Source organism: Glycine soja, chromosome 5, assembly GCF_004193775.1.
Source record: "Glycine soja cultivar W05 chromosome 5, ASM419377v2, whole genome shotgun sequence".
Taxonomy (NCBI): Eukaryota; Viridiplantae; Streptophyta; class Magnoliopsida; order Fabales; family Fabaceae; genus Glycine; species Glycine soja.
The window spans coordinates 36,846,418-36,863,719 of record NC_041006.1 but is presented as its reverse complement, the minus strand read 5'-3'; the positions used below and the strand labels follow the sequence as shown (position 1 = coordinate 36,863,719).

Here is a 17,302-nt window from a genome sequence, read left to right as displayed (position 1 = left end):
TACCCAGTTATGCACATCATCGATTATTATACCATTTTCTAAAATATAAAAGTTTAGTTGTGCATTAGAATATAATATTCGCATTATTGGTGAAATGGTGATGCATGCCTTCATTGTTTGGAATTTCACTGTTGTACAGAACAAGTGCGAAAAATTAAAATATTCCAAGTGAGAGTTTGAATAGTTAACTCATCATCGTTATAGAAATGAAAATGCGAAGACGGTGTAATTAAGCAGTTCGGACAAATTATGAAGCATGCAGATGAACTCACATCTATATAATTTTAATTTTCTAGAACTGAAATATGTAATGTGTCGTAACTCATAATAAGACCAAATCATGTCTTCACGATCCCAGCATGGACCCAGAAAATCCGAATCCCTTGATTGTATATTTGTATTATTCTCACATTGTTTGTGTTTATAAAATAAAAAATAATTTATAAAGAAAAGGCTAAAAAACAGTTGATATTTTTTCCAGAATTAAAAAAGTAGTCTATGAAAAAAGTAATCTCATTAAAACAATTTTTTCAAAACTTATATGACCAGTTTGAGTCATGATTTTGTAATGAGCAAAAGAAAAGTCATCTTTTCTAATCTTAAAGAAGTTAAAAAAAAATCGTTAAAATTGTACAATAGATTATAAACATTTGTGTCATACATCCTTCCCAGACAAGCTATCAAGTTTCAACGACATAAGCTATTTCAAAACAAACGGCAAGATGTAGATAAGTGTTTAAGGATTATAAATAAATAAACGTGTGATATGATTTAGTCAATTTATTTTTTAAGAAAATAATCACTAATTTTCATCAACATTTAAGGGAGTTTTAAAAATGAATGATTGTTTTTGTTTCTTTTCAAAATTAATGTTAATCAAACATGGGCTAATTACTATATAGAATGACCGAGGTACTGAGGTAGTTATAAGCTTTAAAAGAAAAATTGTCTCGAAAAACCATTCAAACTTTCACACTTTTTTTTTGTTTTGTTTAAATAACCGTGTACTGCAAATTAGTCACTGGTCTTTGAAAAAAAAAAAAACTTTATCCGCCCTTAATAAAACTATCCCAAGATGATAAGCAAATTGCCAATGTTGTAGTTCCTTTTGGAGGAGGGGAAGAGGTATCTATCCTTTTGGAAGAGAAGAAGGGGTATATGCATAAGATATAGATAAAATTGAATTGATTCTTTGAATGGTACAAGTTAAATTAAAATAAAATGATGTCACCTACCATAATGTTTAAGTGTATGTTTGGATTTACGTTCTAACAACTCAAGCATTTGTTCATCTCAATTCATCCAAAGAAAAATTTCTTTCATTTAAATGCATTAGAACGCGTGTAAATGGTTACTCAAGCATAGTCAAAGGCTAGTGTATATGCATAAAAACATCTAAAATTTAATCCTCTACTATTTCTAAATTACACATTTAAAGTTAGAAGTTTCTTGTTAGATATAAATGTCATTTAAGATGGTGATATATTTTTATTCTCAATTTTATTTCCTTCTTATCTCCATCTAAAATAGTAAAAAGGTTTTTTTTTTTAAAAAAAAAAACTCTATTATTTTTTTCTTTCCTTATTTTAAGAATTATTAGTGTACCACTAAGTAAGAAGAGCACTTTCAAAAACAGGTATTCTAGCAGCCCGCTAAATGATTTCCAAACTTGTTAAATCTTCAATAAACCAGGCAAAGTTACAACACTAATAATAAAAAAAAAAAAATTATCCCACTAGATAAAGTTGATCAAAAACCGAATTCTAAGGGCTAAAAGCAGACCGGGTAAAATTAAAAAAAATAAAATATAAGGGCTGCTTTTAGCTTGTTTGTTCAGTATCTCTTTACTCCTTGCTTTCTACTACTAAGCATTGCTTTATTTGTCATTGCCAATATAAAGTTTCAGGATGGCACCATAATCAATGCAGTAAGGTTTCTCTCATTCCCCAATTACAACCCTTGATTCTCACTTATGTAACAACACTTTATGTCACTACACAACTACATTGATTTCTATTACTAAACATTTGCTTTGCCGAGGGCACAAATTAGTGTGGTAGCTGGCATCACTTGTCTTCCCTATCCATTTTTAACACTCTTCAATAATAAATTGAACAACCCTGTAAGATGAACAAGTATGCAGTTGATCTAAAATTTCAACAAAAAAGTTCTTTACAAGCCTCTAATTTATCAGAAATGGAAAAGGGCCCTCTCACTTCAAATTTTTTCTTCCAACATCAATATGTCAACTTTTCACCCGCATATGGCTATATAGCCTCGGTCACCAAAAATTACTGCAAGAACAAGCACCATTAAGAAAGTGGTGGAATCTCGTGTTATCCCTCACAACAATTTTTCTTCCTGTAACTTTTTGACGCTCCACACATTACAATATGACAAAATCCTTCGCACAACCATCTCCGAATCTTCTTCTTCTTCCTCCCTTGTTCATTCCACTAACCTTCAGGTCGCAACGAGAATTATTATTCCAACTCATGCATGGTCAGCAGCATGAGCATGGTGTTTGTTACGTTACGGCCCAGCCAAGCATTAGTGTGGCCTGGATAGAAAGTTGAGGAATGTAGCGACACTCTAAAACTCTCCTGACACATTTTATGTAATTGAAATTTGTAACGACTTATTAATTTTGGTAGGTTTTATTTTTTACTTTATTACTTTTTATTTTGTAAATCAGTGATAAACCTTTTAGAAGTAACTTTGCAAATGGTGATTACTTTTAATAATTCTAGCGTACTTGATATTTTTTATTTTATTATATATATATATATATATATATATATATATATATTTGTATGAGATATTTATGTTTAACTCTTCAACTAATGTTAAATTTAAATTTTTTTATTAATTTTAAAATGTGAAGTCATAAAATAAATAAATTATTTTACATTTATGTTGTAAATAAAAATATATTAGGTTTTATCCTCAATTTGTCGTGTCAACTGTTAAATATTTAACGAAAAGTTTACCGAAGGATTTAATTGCATAATTTCAAAACTTGAAGAACTCAATTGAAACTTCAAGAACCAAATTAGATAATTGTGATACTTAAAGGTCCAAAAGTGAAATTAAGCGATTATCTTTTATCTTTTGTACGTATTTTTTTTTCTTTATCATAATTGTACATTAGCTAATCAATGAGTTGCAATAAAGAGTTTAATTTCTATGCTTTTTTTTGTGAATGTTTTAATTTCTATGCTATTAGTGCAAAAAAGTGCATTTTATAAGAGAATTATCCTCATGTAAAAAACATCAACCGTTAACATTTTGTCAATTTTAGTCGTTGCTCTAAAATCTCAATCACCGTTACAACTTACTAAACTCAAACCTAAACCCAAGACGAATCAGGATTCGTACGTGCAAGAAACATTTCTTCCTATAACTCACCAACATAAAAAAACATGTCTATATAGACATGTTACTTCCAAGCGATTCAGTTCACTTTTAAATGCCCATCTATAATACCGATGTTCATGTCCCCGACTATGAAAGCATGAACTTTTCCCCTCAATGATTGCATCAATCAATGCCCACCATCACGGGATTGGATACTTTTAAGTGAAATAAACCTATCCACCCTTTGATGTAATTTAAGCAACTCACAAAATTTAGTTTGAAATCAGGGGTGGATACACCCACACATTGATCACTTCACTTATTTTTTTACATGAGGATCCAAATCTTAAAAACTCGAATACAAAAAATTTGCAGGACCCAGATTAAGTGCATTCCCCATACTACATACAAATCATATGCTTTTCCCTGCCCTTAATTAAGGATAAATTATTGTTTGAAGAAACAATTGTCTGCAAACTTAATAAATAAATAGCATTAAAATTTCATATGGTACAACTTCATGCTGTCTGATAAGGAAATAAAACCAATACAATAGGCCAAAACTGCAAGAATTGCCCCACAGACAACCCTATATTCTCACGCAATATGGTAAGAAAAAACAATTGAGGAATAGAACGAGAAGCTCCCACGCCACAATTCCCTAACCTCCTCTTTTGGACTCAATCGCACTATTAACACTCATAATATACACATTCTAGAGAAAGTTCCCTTTCCAATCACAATTGACTCTGCATTCTCAAAACTGATATAGAACACCATGCAAGAATGAATGATGGAAACCATCTTATGGCAAAAAGAATGGGTACAAATATAGAGACCACCAAACTGGAAAAAGCTTGTTCCCAAAAAGAGCAAGACACCAACTGCCAAGCCAGATGCTATGAAGAAATGATGGATATGCAGCAAAGCAATGACAACTATGTAGAAAGGATAGATTGCAATGCAAGTTGTTGCTGCGGCTGCAAAGATGACCAAGTAGAAGCGAGTGTAGAGGGTGGTAAAGTTTGCTGGAGCTGTCTGAGTAAATTAACCATACGACCAGCTGTTTGTTCTGTCGCAAGGTCTTTACCAGCACATAAAACCTGCCACAAAAAATGTTTTCCATTAAATAGAGAAATAATATCAAACAAATCCAATATAATTATATATATTACCAAAAAGAAGCATTCACTGAATGCATCCTTGTTTGATGGAACAAAAGACTGCTCATTTTATACACACTCACTAAGGTATTCACGGGACTAATGCATGAGGAAAAAATATCAATTAACTATGTATACATGCACATTGTCAATATAAACACCAAAACAACTACTCAAATGAACTATTTAAATGATTGCATGACATCAGCAAAAATTACAAAAGTTTATAATAAAAGAATCTAATGGCTACAATTACAAACAAATAATTCATTGCTTTCTGGTATATATTCTCCATGCAAATAACTTAGTTGCAATCAATTATGAAATCACATTTTACTCAATCAAAAAAGTGCCAAGACATTTCCCAAATATTCATCTTTCATCATATGACAGGGTGCTACAAACAATTTTTACACTTCCCTGGTCTCCAAAACATACCAAATAGATCAAATTTCCAATAAAATAATTTGAACCTTGGACATTATGGCCTATGTGAAAAACACACTTCATTGTAGGAAATTGCCTAGGTAAACAAGCCGCCATTGAGGAGCTCTATACATTAATGTATTCTTTCTATTCTATTTAGAGAAGTAATCTTATTCTCCTTACTCTTGTATACAGCTTGCTTTCTATTTAAATTCTTTCATCAAAAACAAAAAGTCTACTAATGTTTCTGATTCAACCCTACGACCCAAAAATATTAAGCAGCTTGCTTTCTATTTAAATTCTTTCATAAAAAACAAAAAGTCTACTAATGTTTCTGATTCAACCCTACGACCCAAAAATATTAAGCAAACAACCCTTAATTTTAGGCAATGCAGACAGTCACACAGATTACAAATTGGCAAAGTTGCAACCAAAAACTAACCTCAGCAAACACTGAAACTATTTTTGGAAGGTACTGATTGTTTGGGCCCAACAGCTCACTGTCAGACCTGCAGATTAACAGACAATTAGTACAGAGGAAAAAGATATGCATGACAGCTTGAGCATATCAGAAGATTGAGAAAAGCAGAGTATGGCCCCTAACCTCTCAGCCATTGAACAAAGTTGATCATGCACAACTTTGGCCTCAATCAAATCACCTTTTATTGGCAAACAGTTTAGCCATGCAGGAACTACCTGCAAACATGACAGAACATTACAAAAATATTAACCATCATCTCAACCTAAAAACAACAAATCAGACTCAGAAAGAATTGATCATAATAATGACAAACATAATCAAGAACCAAAACCACAAAAGCAAGTTATAAACGGAAAATATGTACTGACCTGGGCAGAATCAATACTGTCACGATGAAATTGGCAAATTTTTCCCAAAGCGGAAACAGCATTGTCATATGCCATTACATTATCTGAATGAAGAGCATTAGGATGCTGGATCACAGCATTTAACCTCGAAAGAGCCTCTGCAGTAAGCCAACAACAACTTGTTACTCAATATAGTACAGCTTTTTCCTAGTTTGTTAATGGATCAAGCAGTACCTCCAACCAGAGGTTTGAACACAGATCCACCAAACTCTGCACAAACACCGAGACCATACACGGCTGCCTGCAGAAATATGAAGCAATACCAACATCAACAATCAAACAGCTTAAAACTAAACTATCATACCCCAGTGCCCGGAGACTCCTTGCTAAGCAAAGATATGGGGGAGGGTAATTGTATGCATTTCCGGATTCGAACCCATGACCAATCAGTTACCAAGGCACAACTTTACTGCTGTGCCAGGGCTTGCCCTCTAACAATCAAACAGCTTATGCAATAAAAATGGTATTCAAAATGTCAACAAACAGAGGGTGCCTAATGCTTACCTGTCTGACATCAGGAGTCTCATCATTACAAGCCTCCAACAGGAATGGGAGATAGGTATCATAATACCTGCTCAATTGGTATATAAAAGAATGAAGTTGATAAAATGCCTTCAAAATTATCACTGCACAAAAAAATGGTAACCTAGAAAAACAAAGAGTGCTTACTTAACAGCAGCTTCACGACACTGCTCTGCAACATCATCAAAAATACAAATTGCAATTCTTCTCTCTTCTGGAGTCTTGTCCCTTCCCTATATCCAAAACATTAAACTAAGTCAAAACAATGACGTACATGTTTTAGGTGTGTTTGGTACAACATCAGAGAGCCAAAAAGTGTATCTGATACGTGAAAACCAGAAGCTCTAAATACTAGCTTATATGTTGGACACGAGTATCAACGTCTGCACTATGGTCTAAACTAATATGCATTAGTTCTTTGAAAATTGAGTTTAAAACTAATCAGCAGGCACAACCTGTAAGAAATCTGCTGACAACATAATATAGACCACTCAATTTGCAGAACAGAACATGGTTAAAGTCAATCTCAGAGCTTAAACATGGTAGAATGATACATTTCATCGGAAAAAAAAATCTCGCAAGCTAATGTGCTTTGGAGAATGAAAATGGATGTGAGCACCAAGTTGACAAGTGTAATAAAATAGTGTAAACTGGTAAGATGATGATAGATGTGAAGATCAGAATTAAAAGTCAAATATAGATCTATGCAAGTACGTGGTTTGCAAGTTTATCTCTAAATGACTAAATCTATACTTAATGTTGCACGCAACCACCACTCACAATCTCAGAAAAATTAAAGATTCATCTTTGAATTGAGCTAAAACCTTTACTGGCATAACTTTAACAGAGTAAACTTTCACACTTTTGAAAAGGCCCGAGTTCAAAATTAGCAATACTGCACAGATTCTACATTTTGAAATCATATTTCAATTTACTAGCTAAACTGAGAAAACAGAAAATTTTAGACATAATTACACCAAAACAAAATACAAAAGATAACGCTTAAAGGCCAGCTGAATGAATAAATGGAAATAGAAAAACTAATTAATAATAGAATTGCTAGCTTTCTCAAAGAACATACCCACATAGGTGTCAGATATGATGATAGTTCATCAAAGAAAGGCAAGAAGGAGGCTTTGAAGGTTTTGATCAAAGTTCCCAATATCTCACCCACCTGGGACAATGTATACATACATTAGAAGGAAGACCAGGAAACTGATCAACATAAACTTAAAAATACAAAGATAGTAGTCCAGTACTTAAGATGTTTTAAATTATTTTTAGATTAAACAACTAACTTGATCAAAAACTTCCTCCTCTTGTTCATTTTCCTCTTTAATCAGTTCCCCCTCTTCAGCATCAAAATCTTCAGCTCGGGTCCTCTCTGCTCTCTCTCGTTTTCTACTTGAACTAGCTGTGATCACCTGTTTTATCTCATCCACGATGGATCTGACCTGGCTTTCATCCAAAAGCATCCCAGAGATCTAAAAGAGGAAACAAAAAAGATTGGAACACATCCAAAACATATCTATAGTGCACCATAGGCACTCAAGGGAAAGATATAAAAGACAGAAAAAAAACAAGAAAAGGGTCGATCATTACCCAAGCATCACAGGAACAACTACTAAACACTCATGCACAATAAAAAAAAGCACACATTGGGAAATTGAAGAATATAAACCACAACCAAGCCTTCTCTGTTAATTATATATAAACCATTGACCTCTAAATCTTAAATAGTTTTGCCTATAATATTTCTCAGTCGCACTCTAGCTCCAGTGGTAGGACTAATTGACATCTTACCAGGATCTCCTTACTAGGGCCTCCTAGAGAAATTATATAAGGTGACATCATAAAAGGCTGTGCCAAAGTAAATGAACATATGCAGTCACCTTCACAGGAAGGCACACCAATTTTTTGCATGGCATACCTCACTCTAATACTGCAAAATCTGCATCTACATTAGTATAAAGTAATATGCACCCAGTGTCAACTTTAATGAGGCAGGCAGTTGTTAAGTGCAAAAGACAAATTTCGTAATTAAGTCAACTAAATAATAATTTAAATCCTCAACATGCCAATCATGAAAAAGCAAATAATTAAACTGTAAAATTTAGTTTTTATTTGCCAATTGATCACAAAACCTAGCAGGGATAGGCATCAGTTAGAAGAATAAATAATAGCAGTTCCAGTGAGGCTCTTGATTGAATTGAATTCTAATAATGATAAGCATCAAACTTCAAATTATAAGATATAACATCAACTATGCCAAGGTATATTCAACACTCATGGCTCTATATAATAAAGAATAGAGATTTATTCAGAAAAAAAAAGAGAAAATATATAACAATGTTATCTCATGATCCAAACCTGTAAGCATTCATTTAATGAATCCAACATGCTTGCACAGATCTCAGTGTCAGGTTCCTGCAAGTAAACAAAAATGGGAAAATCTCAGCAAAAAAATACCAAGGGCCATTGACAAGTCAGGCAACATTCACCACGAGCATCACCTAGAGTAATCTTAGTCCTCAAACCCATGGCAGAACCAGGTCTCCTAAACTAACAAAAAAGAACATGCTGCACTCACAAAGGATTGCTTTGGTTTTTATGAATATTCAGAACTCGAAATATTTTCAGGACAATTTCAAATCAAAAATAAAAATATTCACTTCCAAAATCCAAATATAGAAACTCCATAACACAACTAGGAATGGATAAACTTGAATATCAATTTACCTTGTGCAATGCTTCCACCAGAGCTGGGATGATACTGTCAGTCAAAAATTTCAAATAGGTAACATCCCGACCACGAGATTGCCCCTTTTCTATAGCTAATTTTGCAGATCGTAATAGCTCCGGCATTGCTATAGCAATATTGGAAATGATAAACATTCAAACAGATAGGGTAATGATATAAAGCACATTTACTGTGCAAGGAAAAATCACCAACCAAAAAAAGATGCAAAGCAACAATAATTTTTCATACCTGAAACAGCTGCTTTTCTAACCTCCTCGTGGAAATAAAATTTAAGGAGTGGAACTAAAGTTCCAGCAACCTGCATTGCATACAAATTATTAACAAGGAAAAATATGTAAAGAAACACTTAAACAAGCATTAATAAGTAAAGGGATTCAATCAAGGCCTAAGTCTAACCTGATCAATCCATGGAAAGAATCCTTCCTTCAGCTCATCAGCATAGCAACAAAGCATGTTACATGCTGTAGCTTTTTCCTCTAGAACACTAGTCTTGATTCCAATTCGTTTGTCCCCAAGAGTAATAGTCTCCATACTACAATGGATAAATAAAACTTAATTATATTTGTCCCGCCTAAACAAAAAATGTTTTTATGTGTGCTTCTAATTCTCCATAAGAATGAAATCATTATTAGTAAATAAGAATGTGTGTTAGGGTTTTGTGTGTGCGCAATTACACATGAATGGATGTCATAATATAAAGATAAGTAAAGCAATAAATGCACCTTAACTCCTAAGGCTTAAAGTCACTATTAGTGAACATGCAAGACCAAAATGACGAGATGTGTGATAAAAGCGATACATTATGCATTCATAATTTGGTAATTGTTTAAATTTTTTACGTAGAAAAGGGATTAAAGTTGAGACCTTTCGTCATCAGAATCTTCAATCTCATTGTCTGAATCTGCTGATGTAATGGTTACATCAGGCTTAAGTGAAGCAGATTGAAGCAGTGGAGGCATGACAAACTCCATGTAAGGAAGAAAATCTTGTCCCAGACATTTGCAGAGTCTAGCCCATGCCTGTAACAAATTAAAGTTGTTAGACTAAAACATATACCAATTGGCACTTTATGCATATGATGTAAATAATATATAAAAAGCATACCTGTAGCATGTAACTTGTTGTTGGATCATCTGTCTCCATTTGAGATACTTGAAGGGACATAAGAACTTCCATAACCTAGTGAAGAACCAGCACACATAGAATATTAAAATCATAAGAGACATAGCTAACCAGAGAGAGAGAGAGAGAAAGAAGTGCTTAACAGAGATGCAGGGCAGTTAACTTCCTATTTTCCTGTTCTAGACCGACTATTTTTCCAAATGATGATAAAGTGGTATAAAAGGTGAACATATAAAACAAAACCATACATAATATATTCTTGTTTGACAAAGTATAAAAACAAACAAGAAACACCTACCTGCTTCGCATCAGCCCTAAACTTCTCCTTCCCAACAGCCATTCCAACTAAACTTATACACTCCATGGACTTAGCACGAAGCATACGGTTAGATTTGTCAGTTGCATTAACCAATATAGCCTTCAGGTATGGCATTACAGCATCATAATATTTTTGGAAGTGTTCCTAAGAAAGACCATAATAATTAAATGAGTGATCAAAAGAAAATAAATTATAAATGTTGATTGAACAAAGAAGTTAACAAAATACCTGAGAAGAATCAGCAACTGATGCCAAAGCAGTTAAGGCACCTTCTTGCACCATCTGCTTACCATTCTGAAAAATGTATAGAATATCCAAAATTAAGTGAAGGAATAATTACGATAATTTAGCAAAATGACCATAATAACATTATTCTTGAGAATAATTCTCTATAAATATACCTGAAGAAGTACAAGTAGTTTGCTAACTATCCCATCCAAGTATGGCGTTAAGATATCAGGTGTGCAGTTCTCGCTGAAGTTGAGAACTGCTGAAGCAGCATGTGCCTGTGTAGACAATATTTTGAGAATAATTACACCAGATAGCTTATTTAATTAAAATAGCAAGACGACTTCAATTATAAATCATAATGACTATAAAGAATAGAAGAAAAAATGAAACACACTTCATAAAATTGAAGTATATCACAATGCTTCACATTTGTATAATAAAGTAACATTGCAGTTACTGTTTGCATTGTATTTTAAATAATTGGCGTCTTTAATGAGATGCAAAGTTCATTAAAAGAATCACAAGACTTTCAATCCATGTTCAAGAATAAAGAATATCACGTCAATAAAAGGGCAGCTAACCTGCACACGAGGGTTCTGAAAATCATCCATGGCACCAGCTAGTGCTGGCAACACTCCTTGATGATATTTAACTTGCAAATCAGGACCCAAATCAGTAGACAGCTGGCCAATTGCATTAATAGCTGCCCATCTTACACGGGGGTGTTGGTCAGGGAAGGAGTTCAGGACCATAGCCACCACTTGCTCCAAATTCTTTATCATGACCTGCAGCAAGTAAAAGTTGGTAGAAAGTCAAAATCACAAGTGGCACACACAAGTTATTGCCCAACAAGAAACAATCAATCACAATCAAATCAACTATAACTAACACAAATATTCTAACTGCCATTTACTTGTATAAAAGCAAAAATCCCACAAGAATAGTAGACATCTCCGATCAATACAATACCTTTGAACAGCCCTCAGCAATCTGAGCAAGTGCAATAAGTGCAGCATGCCGTTTCTGCCATTCTGGAGCAGCCAAGTAAGCAGGCAACTGTTCGGACGCAACAGGAACAATGGTGTTTCCACCCAAAGATATAGAGAGTCTATCCAAGCACTCTTGTCCCACGCTATAATTACTGGTTTCACCAGCATCCTCATCCTCTGTCTCAGCACTGTGCCACGCAGGATCATCCTCAATATCAAGAAGCATCTTCATGAGTATCGCAAACAACCTACTAATAAACTGCGGCAACTTCCTCATCATCCCGGGGGCGCGCTCCCTCGCCTCCGCGAGAGTAATCACAAACTCAATCGCCAAATGCCGAGTCCCTTCCTCAAGGGATTCAGCCTCGGCAATCTGCAACATGGCGCCAACGACATCCACAAGCTGGCGCCGGAGAAAACGAGGCTCAGTCCCGGCGAGCTCGATGAGAAGCTCGAGCGCCTCCTGGGCGGTGGCCTCCTGGCCGGAATTAAGCGCCTCGGTCAACGTCCGCATCATTGCGGGCAGCAGGTCCTGGAACCGGTCGCGATCGGCGGAACCGGACAAACACTGGATGAAATTGATAACGGCGTTAAGCGCCGCAATTCGGACGTCAGGGTTAACGGAAGCGTTCGTAAGACACTGCAGGAAAATATCGTGGAGGTGCTTGATGTGAGGAGTGAGGGAATCGCCGATGTACTGCGACAACTGCGCGAAGATTAAAAACGCGGATTCCTGAAGCTTAGGGGAATCGGAGGAAACACACTGGAACATGAAAGGAAGAAGCTCCGGCCAGGCGTTGTCGGGTAAAATACCGGAGGCGAGTTCGGAGATGGTGTCGCAGAGCTTCTTGGAGATGGATTTGATGTTCTCCTTTTGAATCGAGGAGAGAAGGAGCGATTTGAGGGAAGACTGCGTGTGAGGGGAGAGGCGCGGCCAGAGGTAGGAGTCGTCGCGCGTGAGCTGTTTCCGGAGGAGGATGGCGGACATGGCACGCGCCTCCTCGTGCGGCGAGGAGTGGAGGAGGTGCGCGAGCTTCAAGGAGAGGCTATCGGGATCGGTTTGCTTGCAGAGGTTAAACAGGGCCTCCGCGTGGGAGCGTTGCTCGTTGGAGGAGGACATGAGGTGCGAGATCAACGTCTCGAAGGGGGAGGGATCCGCGCCGAGGATGGCGGCGACTTGCGATTGCTGCACCTCGGAATCCATGGCGGCCACGATAAAGAAGAAGAAGAAGAAGAGAGAGGGATGACAAGTGAGCACGCGCGCGGGTTAGGGTTTTTGATTTATGATGATGTGATTAGAGAGACTAGACTCGCGGAAAACTCTTCTCTCGAGAGAGGTGTGAGTTTTGTGTGTCGTTTTATATACGGTTGCGGAGTGAGGGAGTGTTGTGTTGTGGTTTACTGTCATAATATCAGTGGGAAAAGGGTTAGGTTACCGTGCACCGCGAGTGGGGCTAATTAGAGCAACCACATGATTTTTATTAGCTGTGTTTTGTTTTTTAGGTCATGCTTCATCATTAGCCTACGCTTTGGGGATCAATTTAAAACTCTTTTTAGTTAATTAATTAATGGAATTATTTTGAGGATTAATGTAGCTTTTAAGTATTTTTTATTTTAAATTTTGTACGAAATTCTTTTTTGAATAATAAAATGGTGAGAAATATAAAAATACGTACCAGTAAACTATCCAGCATGTGACAAAAAAAAAAAAAATAGTAAATCATCCAGCATACAAGTATCTTATCTCGTTCTACCGGATATGCTATATAAGAGACCCAGTCAGTACTTGTGATAAGATAGTGAACAAGTCTACAATTCCAAATCTACAAAAAACATTCTCAACCTTCATCTAATTCAATCCTGTTCTTACTATAAGTGGATGTTTAAATTATTATTTTTTATGTTTTTGAGTTTGTTCCTACCCTGCATTCACACTATTATTTTGAATGAAACCATATAAGCATTTTTATGTGAGAAATATTATTTTTTTATAAAATAATCGAACTAATTTATATTTTTATAAATTTTAAAATTAATTTAATAATATTTTGGAATTAATTTACTAATTTATTACAGCAGCAACGACAACAAACCTAATTGAATGAGTTTATTGGAATTTTAAAATTTTATTTCAATAAATGCTATAAAAAATAAATAATTTCAATAAGAAAAATTAAGGTTAGAAGTTGTCTATCCAAAACATCAAAATGTGTAATCTGACTCTTCACCGGATCAAGCTTAGGTTCACGGGGATTAATCTTATCATATCATATATCCTTAATTAATTCCCAAAGGTAAGATACAATCATGTGACAAGAAAGCATGGCTAGATAAGGGCATAAATATGAATTATAAAAAAAATAGAACGATTTTTAATTTTAATTGAATGTATATTATTTTAAGATTCTAATTATTTTAAAAAGCTGAAACAAATACATAAAAAACTAAAAAAATATATTATTTTTTAAAAGAATAAGTGATTATTTTATAAAACAATGTGACACTAACAATATAAAAAGTTTTAATAAATTATAGTAATTACTCACGAGGGTTTTATGAAATTACATGATTTCTTTTTGTTTTTCATTCCTACGTTATTTTCTTAATTCATTGAAAAATATACACTGATATTTCTGTGTACATTACACTAAGGAGATATTTTGGTAGACAAAAGTTTTTACTTTTCCGGTAATCTTAAATTAGGAAACTAATATTCCCACCTTTAATATGCAATTAATAAAAAAAAAGTCAAGAAATTATGACTCTTGAGCATCAATGTTAGTTTATCTTCTCGCAGAAACATTCTCAAGGAGGGACTAACAATTCAAATTTTTGAGTGAAAAAAAAAAGTTTTAATGTAATTTACATAAATTTTTAATTTTCAAAAAACATATTTAGACTAATCAAACGTATTTTACAAATTAAAATAATTATGATTTTCAAGAATTCATTTTCCCAATAATCATGATTCTTAAATATGAAAAAAAATTATTCCCGATCAAGCATCCTTTAATTTTCCTTAATTGTTTAAAAAAAACATCACGAGGGTTATTATAAATGTTAAAAAAACCAAGAGAGTTTGTGTTATTGTGTGAAACTTTAGGAATAATTAGAATATTTCACTCAAAAAGTTTTTACATCGATCAACAAAAATTTACATTAGGGGTCATTTTTAGGATAATAATATAAAATTTAACAAAAACTACCTTAAATTACAGTTTATGAGTAGTTAGCTATGTGAAAATCATCTATACTATTAGTACATATATTATTTACTCTAATTTATATATTAAAAATATTTATTTACTTATTATGAACTCTAATGATAATATAATTTATATCTTAAAAGTATTTATTTATTAAAAATTAAATTATATAAAATTAATATTTATTTGTGTAACATATAAAATAAAATTCTGTTTTTTTATATTAAAAAAAAAGAAAGGAAAGGGGTCGGAGCCCACTCTCACCCTCACCCCACTTCCGCCAGCCTTTTTTAAAGTCTAAAAAGTAATACTTGTAAAAATGTTAAAGACAGTGTTTTTGTAAATAGTATGATTACTCAGGGTAAAATATTTTTTTAAATATTAAGAAGGTATATTTTTTCCTTAAACAATTTGAATGACTATCATCTTGATGTTTTAAGAGAAATTACCGTTAAATAAGAAACACGAAGTGGAATCTATACAAACAAGCGCGAGAGTTACAGTCCAATACATGCTACTCCTTGCAACCTTTTCATCGGCATAATTTGTTCCAAGAGATGGTTAATCACAATAATTGTTGTGTTTAATAATTGAGGTTTTGGGTCACAAAGACTTTTCAGTTTTCCCTTCGTCTTTTATCTTTTCCCTTTATTTCGGGTCGTAGGGTCTTTCTTTTCTTTTTCTTCTTTTTTTTTTGACCCAGGGTCTTTTCAAACCAAGATACGTGGGTACATACGAAATTTCTGAATAATTAGAGTTATTTTTTTAAAAAAATTTGGGGTCCAAACTTTTACGCCGTTGGACAAACAAAAATAAATTTTCTTTGATACAAAAACATTATTTTTCACCTGCTTTCTTAAAATAAACCATATAACATATTATTTTATTTATATTTTATTTCTCTTTTTTAAAATTATCTTTTTTTCTATTTCTTATTTATTGAATTTCTCTTTTCTAAACCAAATAATTGCTGACTTTTTACTTGTTTCACTCGTTTGGCTGCCCATTTATGTTATCCTTTTCAGGCCAGGTTTTTTTATTTTTCCAAATGAAAGAAAGATAATAATAATAATAATAAATAAAATAATTCAACTTATGTTATCTTTAAGTGACTAAGTGCGTGTTTTCAAAATTAATTTTGGATCAATATAATTTTATAGATTCAATTTTAAGTAAATGTAAATTCGAAATAACATAATTTTTGTTTGGACAATAAGTATTAAAAAAATTGATTTATGTACAATTATTAATAAAGATAATTTCTCTTTAGTGTACGCAACGTTTTAGATGCTTTTATCCCTCGGATATATTGCAACCCTCTTATTCTCCCTCAACTGCTGCAGTAAGTTAAAGGATAAAAAGAGAAAAAATGTACACAAAAATTTCTTTCTCATTTGGCGCATTTCCTTTTTTAATCCTTGCTTTCTTTTTTCTCCATCGTGAGTGCTTTCATCGACATGCACATTCCTTCTCTTCGATTCTCATTCCTTCTTCTCCTTATTTTAATTTTAACGAAATAGAATTATATAGACACATAGGCATCAAAACACTTATGTTTCCACTAATACAAAGAAAGAATATTGTTTGGAAACTTAACATCAAAATTGATTTTGAGTATGTAAATAGGTTTTAGTTCATCTCCTTATTTATATATTTGTTTATGTGAACATTTTTTGTATAATAATTAATTAATTATATCCCGTGAGCAATAATTCAACGTAGAATTACGGCCAAAAATAAAAAAACAAAACATTTAATAACTAAATTACTAATTTGGGACTTGGTGGTGAAAAAGTTAAATTACTAAAAAGTTTTAAAAGTAACTTAAAAATATTATGACTAGTAGTAATTGTCGCAAGTCCTATTTTAAAGGTAATCGTGCGCTATCTTCACCGGCACCAACTGCATTTTCTGTTATGTTTTTCTTTAAAAAATCGTTCTTATGAAGGTCGTTGTAAGTGAACGCAAGAGTGAGGGTAACAGGATTATGGTTCGGTCTGGGTTAAAAGGAAAGGGTAAAAGTGAGAAGATAACACACCAGCAAAATAAAATCAATTTGGCTTATGCAGAAGCAACTCCTAGTAGCATCAAGTGGAACTTGCGTTCCCTTCTTTGACTCATGTTTGAAATTTGCACCAAAACAGCTAAAAAATGGTAAAGTTGCTTTTATCTTGGCTAGGACTCACGTTTGACAGTTCCAAACGTCAAAGCAAAATAGAAGTATAAAAATATCAGACAGACCATAAAAAATGGATAGCCCAATTTATTAGTTTCGAAAGTGAGGAAATTGCTATTTTCACTCCCCTTATTACTAATAC

The 17,302-nt window shown here is 33.6% G+C and overlaps 1 protein-coding gene across 1 annotated transcript; it reads right to left on the bottom strand.

The window, feature by feature from the left end:
- Positions 1–3,823: 3,823 nt before the first annotated feature.
- On the bottom strand, positions 3,824–13,150 carry LOC114412922 (importin-5-like). The gene is made up of 20 exons (XM_028377031.1): positions 11,759–13,150; positions 11,371–11,574; positions 10,960–11,064; positions 10,787–10,852; positions 10,538–10,702; positions 10,222–10,296; positions 9,982–10,136; positions 9,514–9,649; positions 9,346–9,415; positions 9,096–9,223; positions 8,727–8,783; positions 7,655–7,840; positions 7,438–7,530; positions 6,504–6,589; positions 6,339–6,405; positions 6,009–6,075; positions 5,796–5,932; positions 5,551–5,642; positions 5,389–5,455; positions 3,824–4,460 (listed from the first exon to the last, which is right to left on the bottom strand). The coding sequence occupies exons 1-20, from the start codon at positions 12,980–12,982 to the stop codon at positions 4,296–4,298; spliced, it is 3,345 nt and encodes a 1,114-aa protein (XP_028232832.1). The 5' UTR covers positions 12,983–13,150; the 3' UTR covers positions 3,824–4,295.
- Between the last annotated feature and the right edge of the window lie 4,152 nt (positions 13,151–17,302).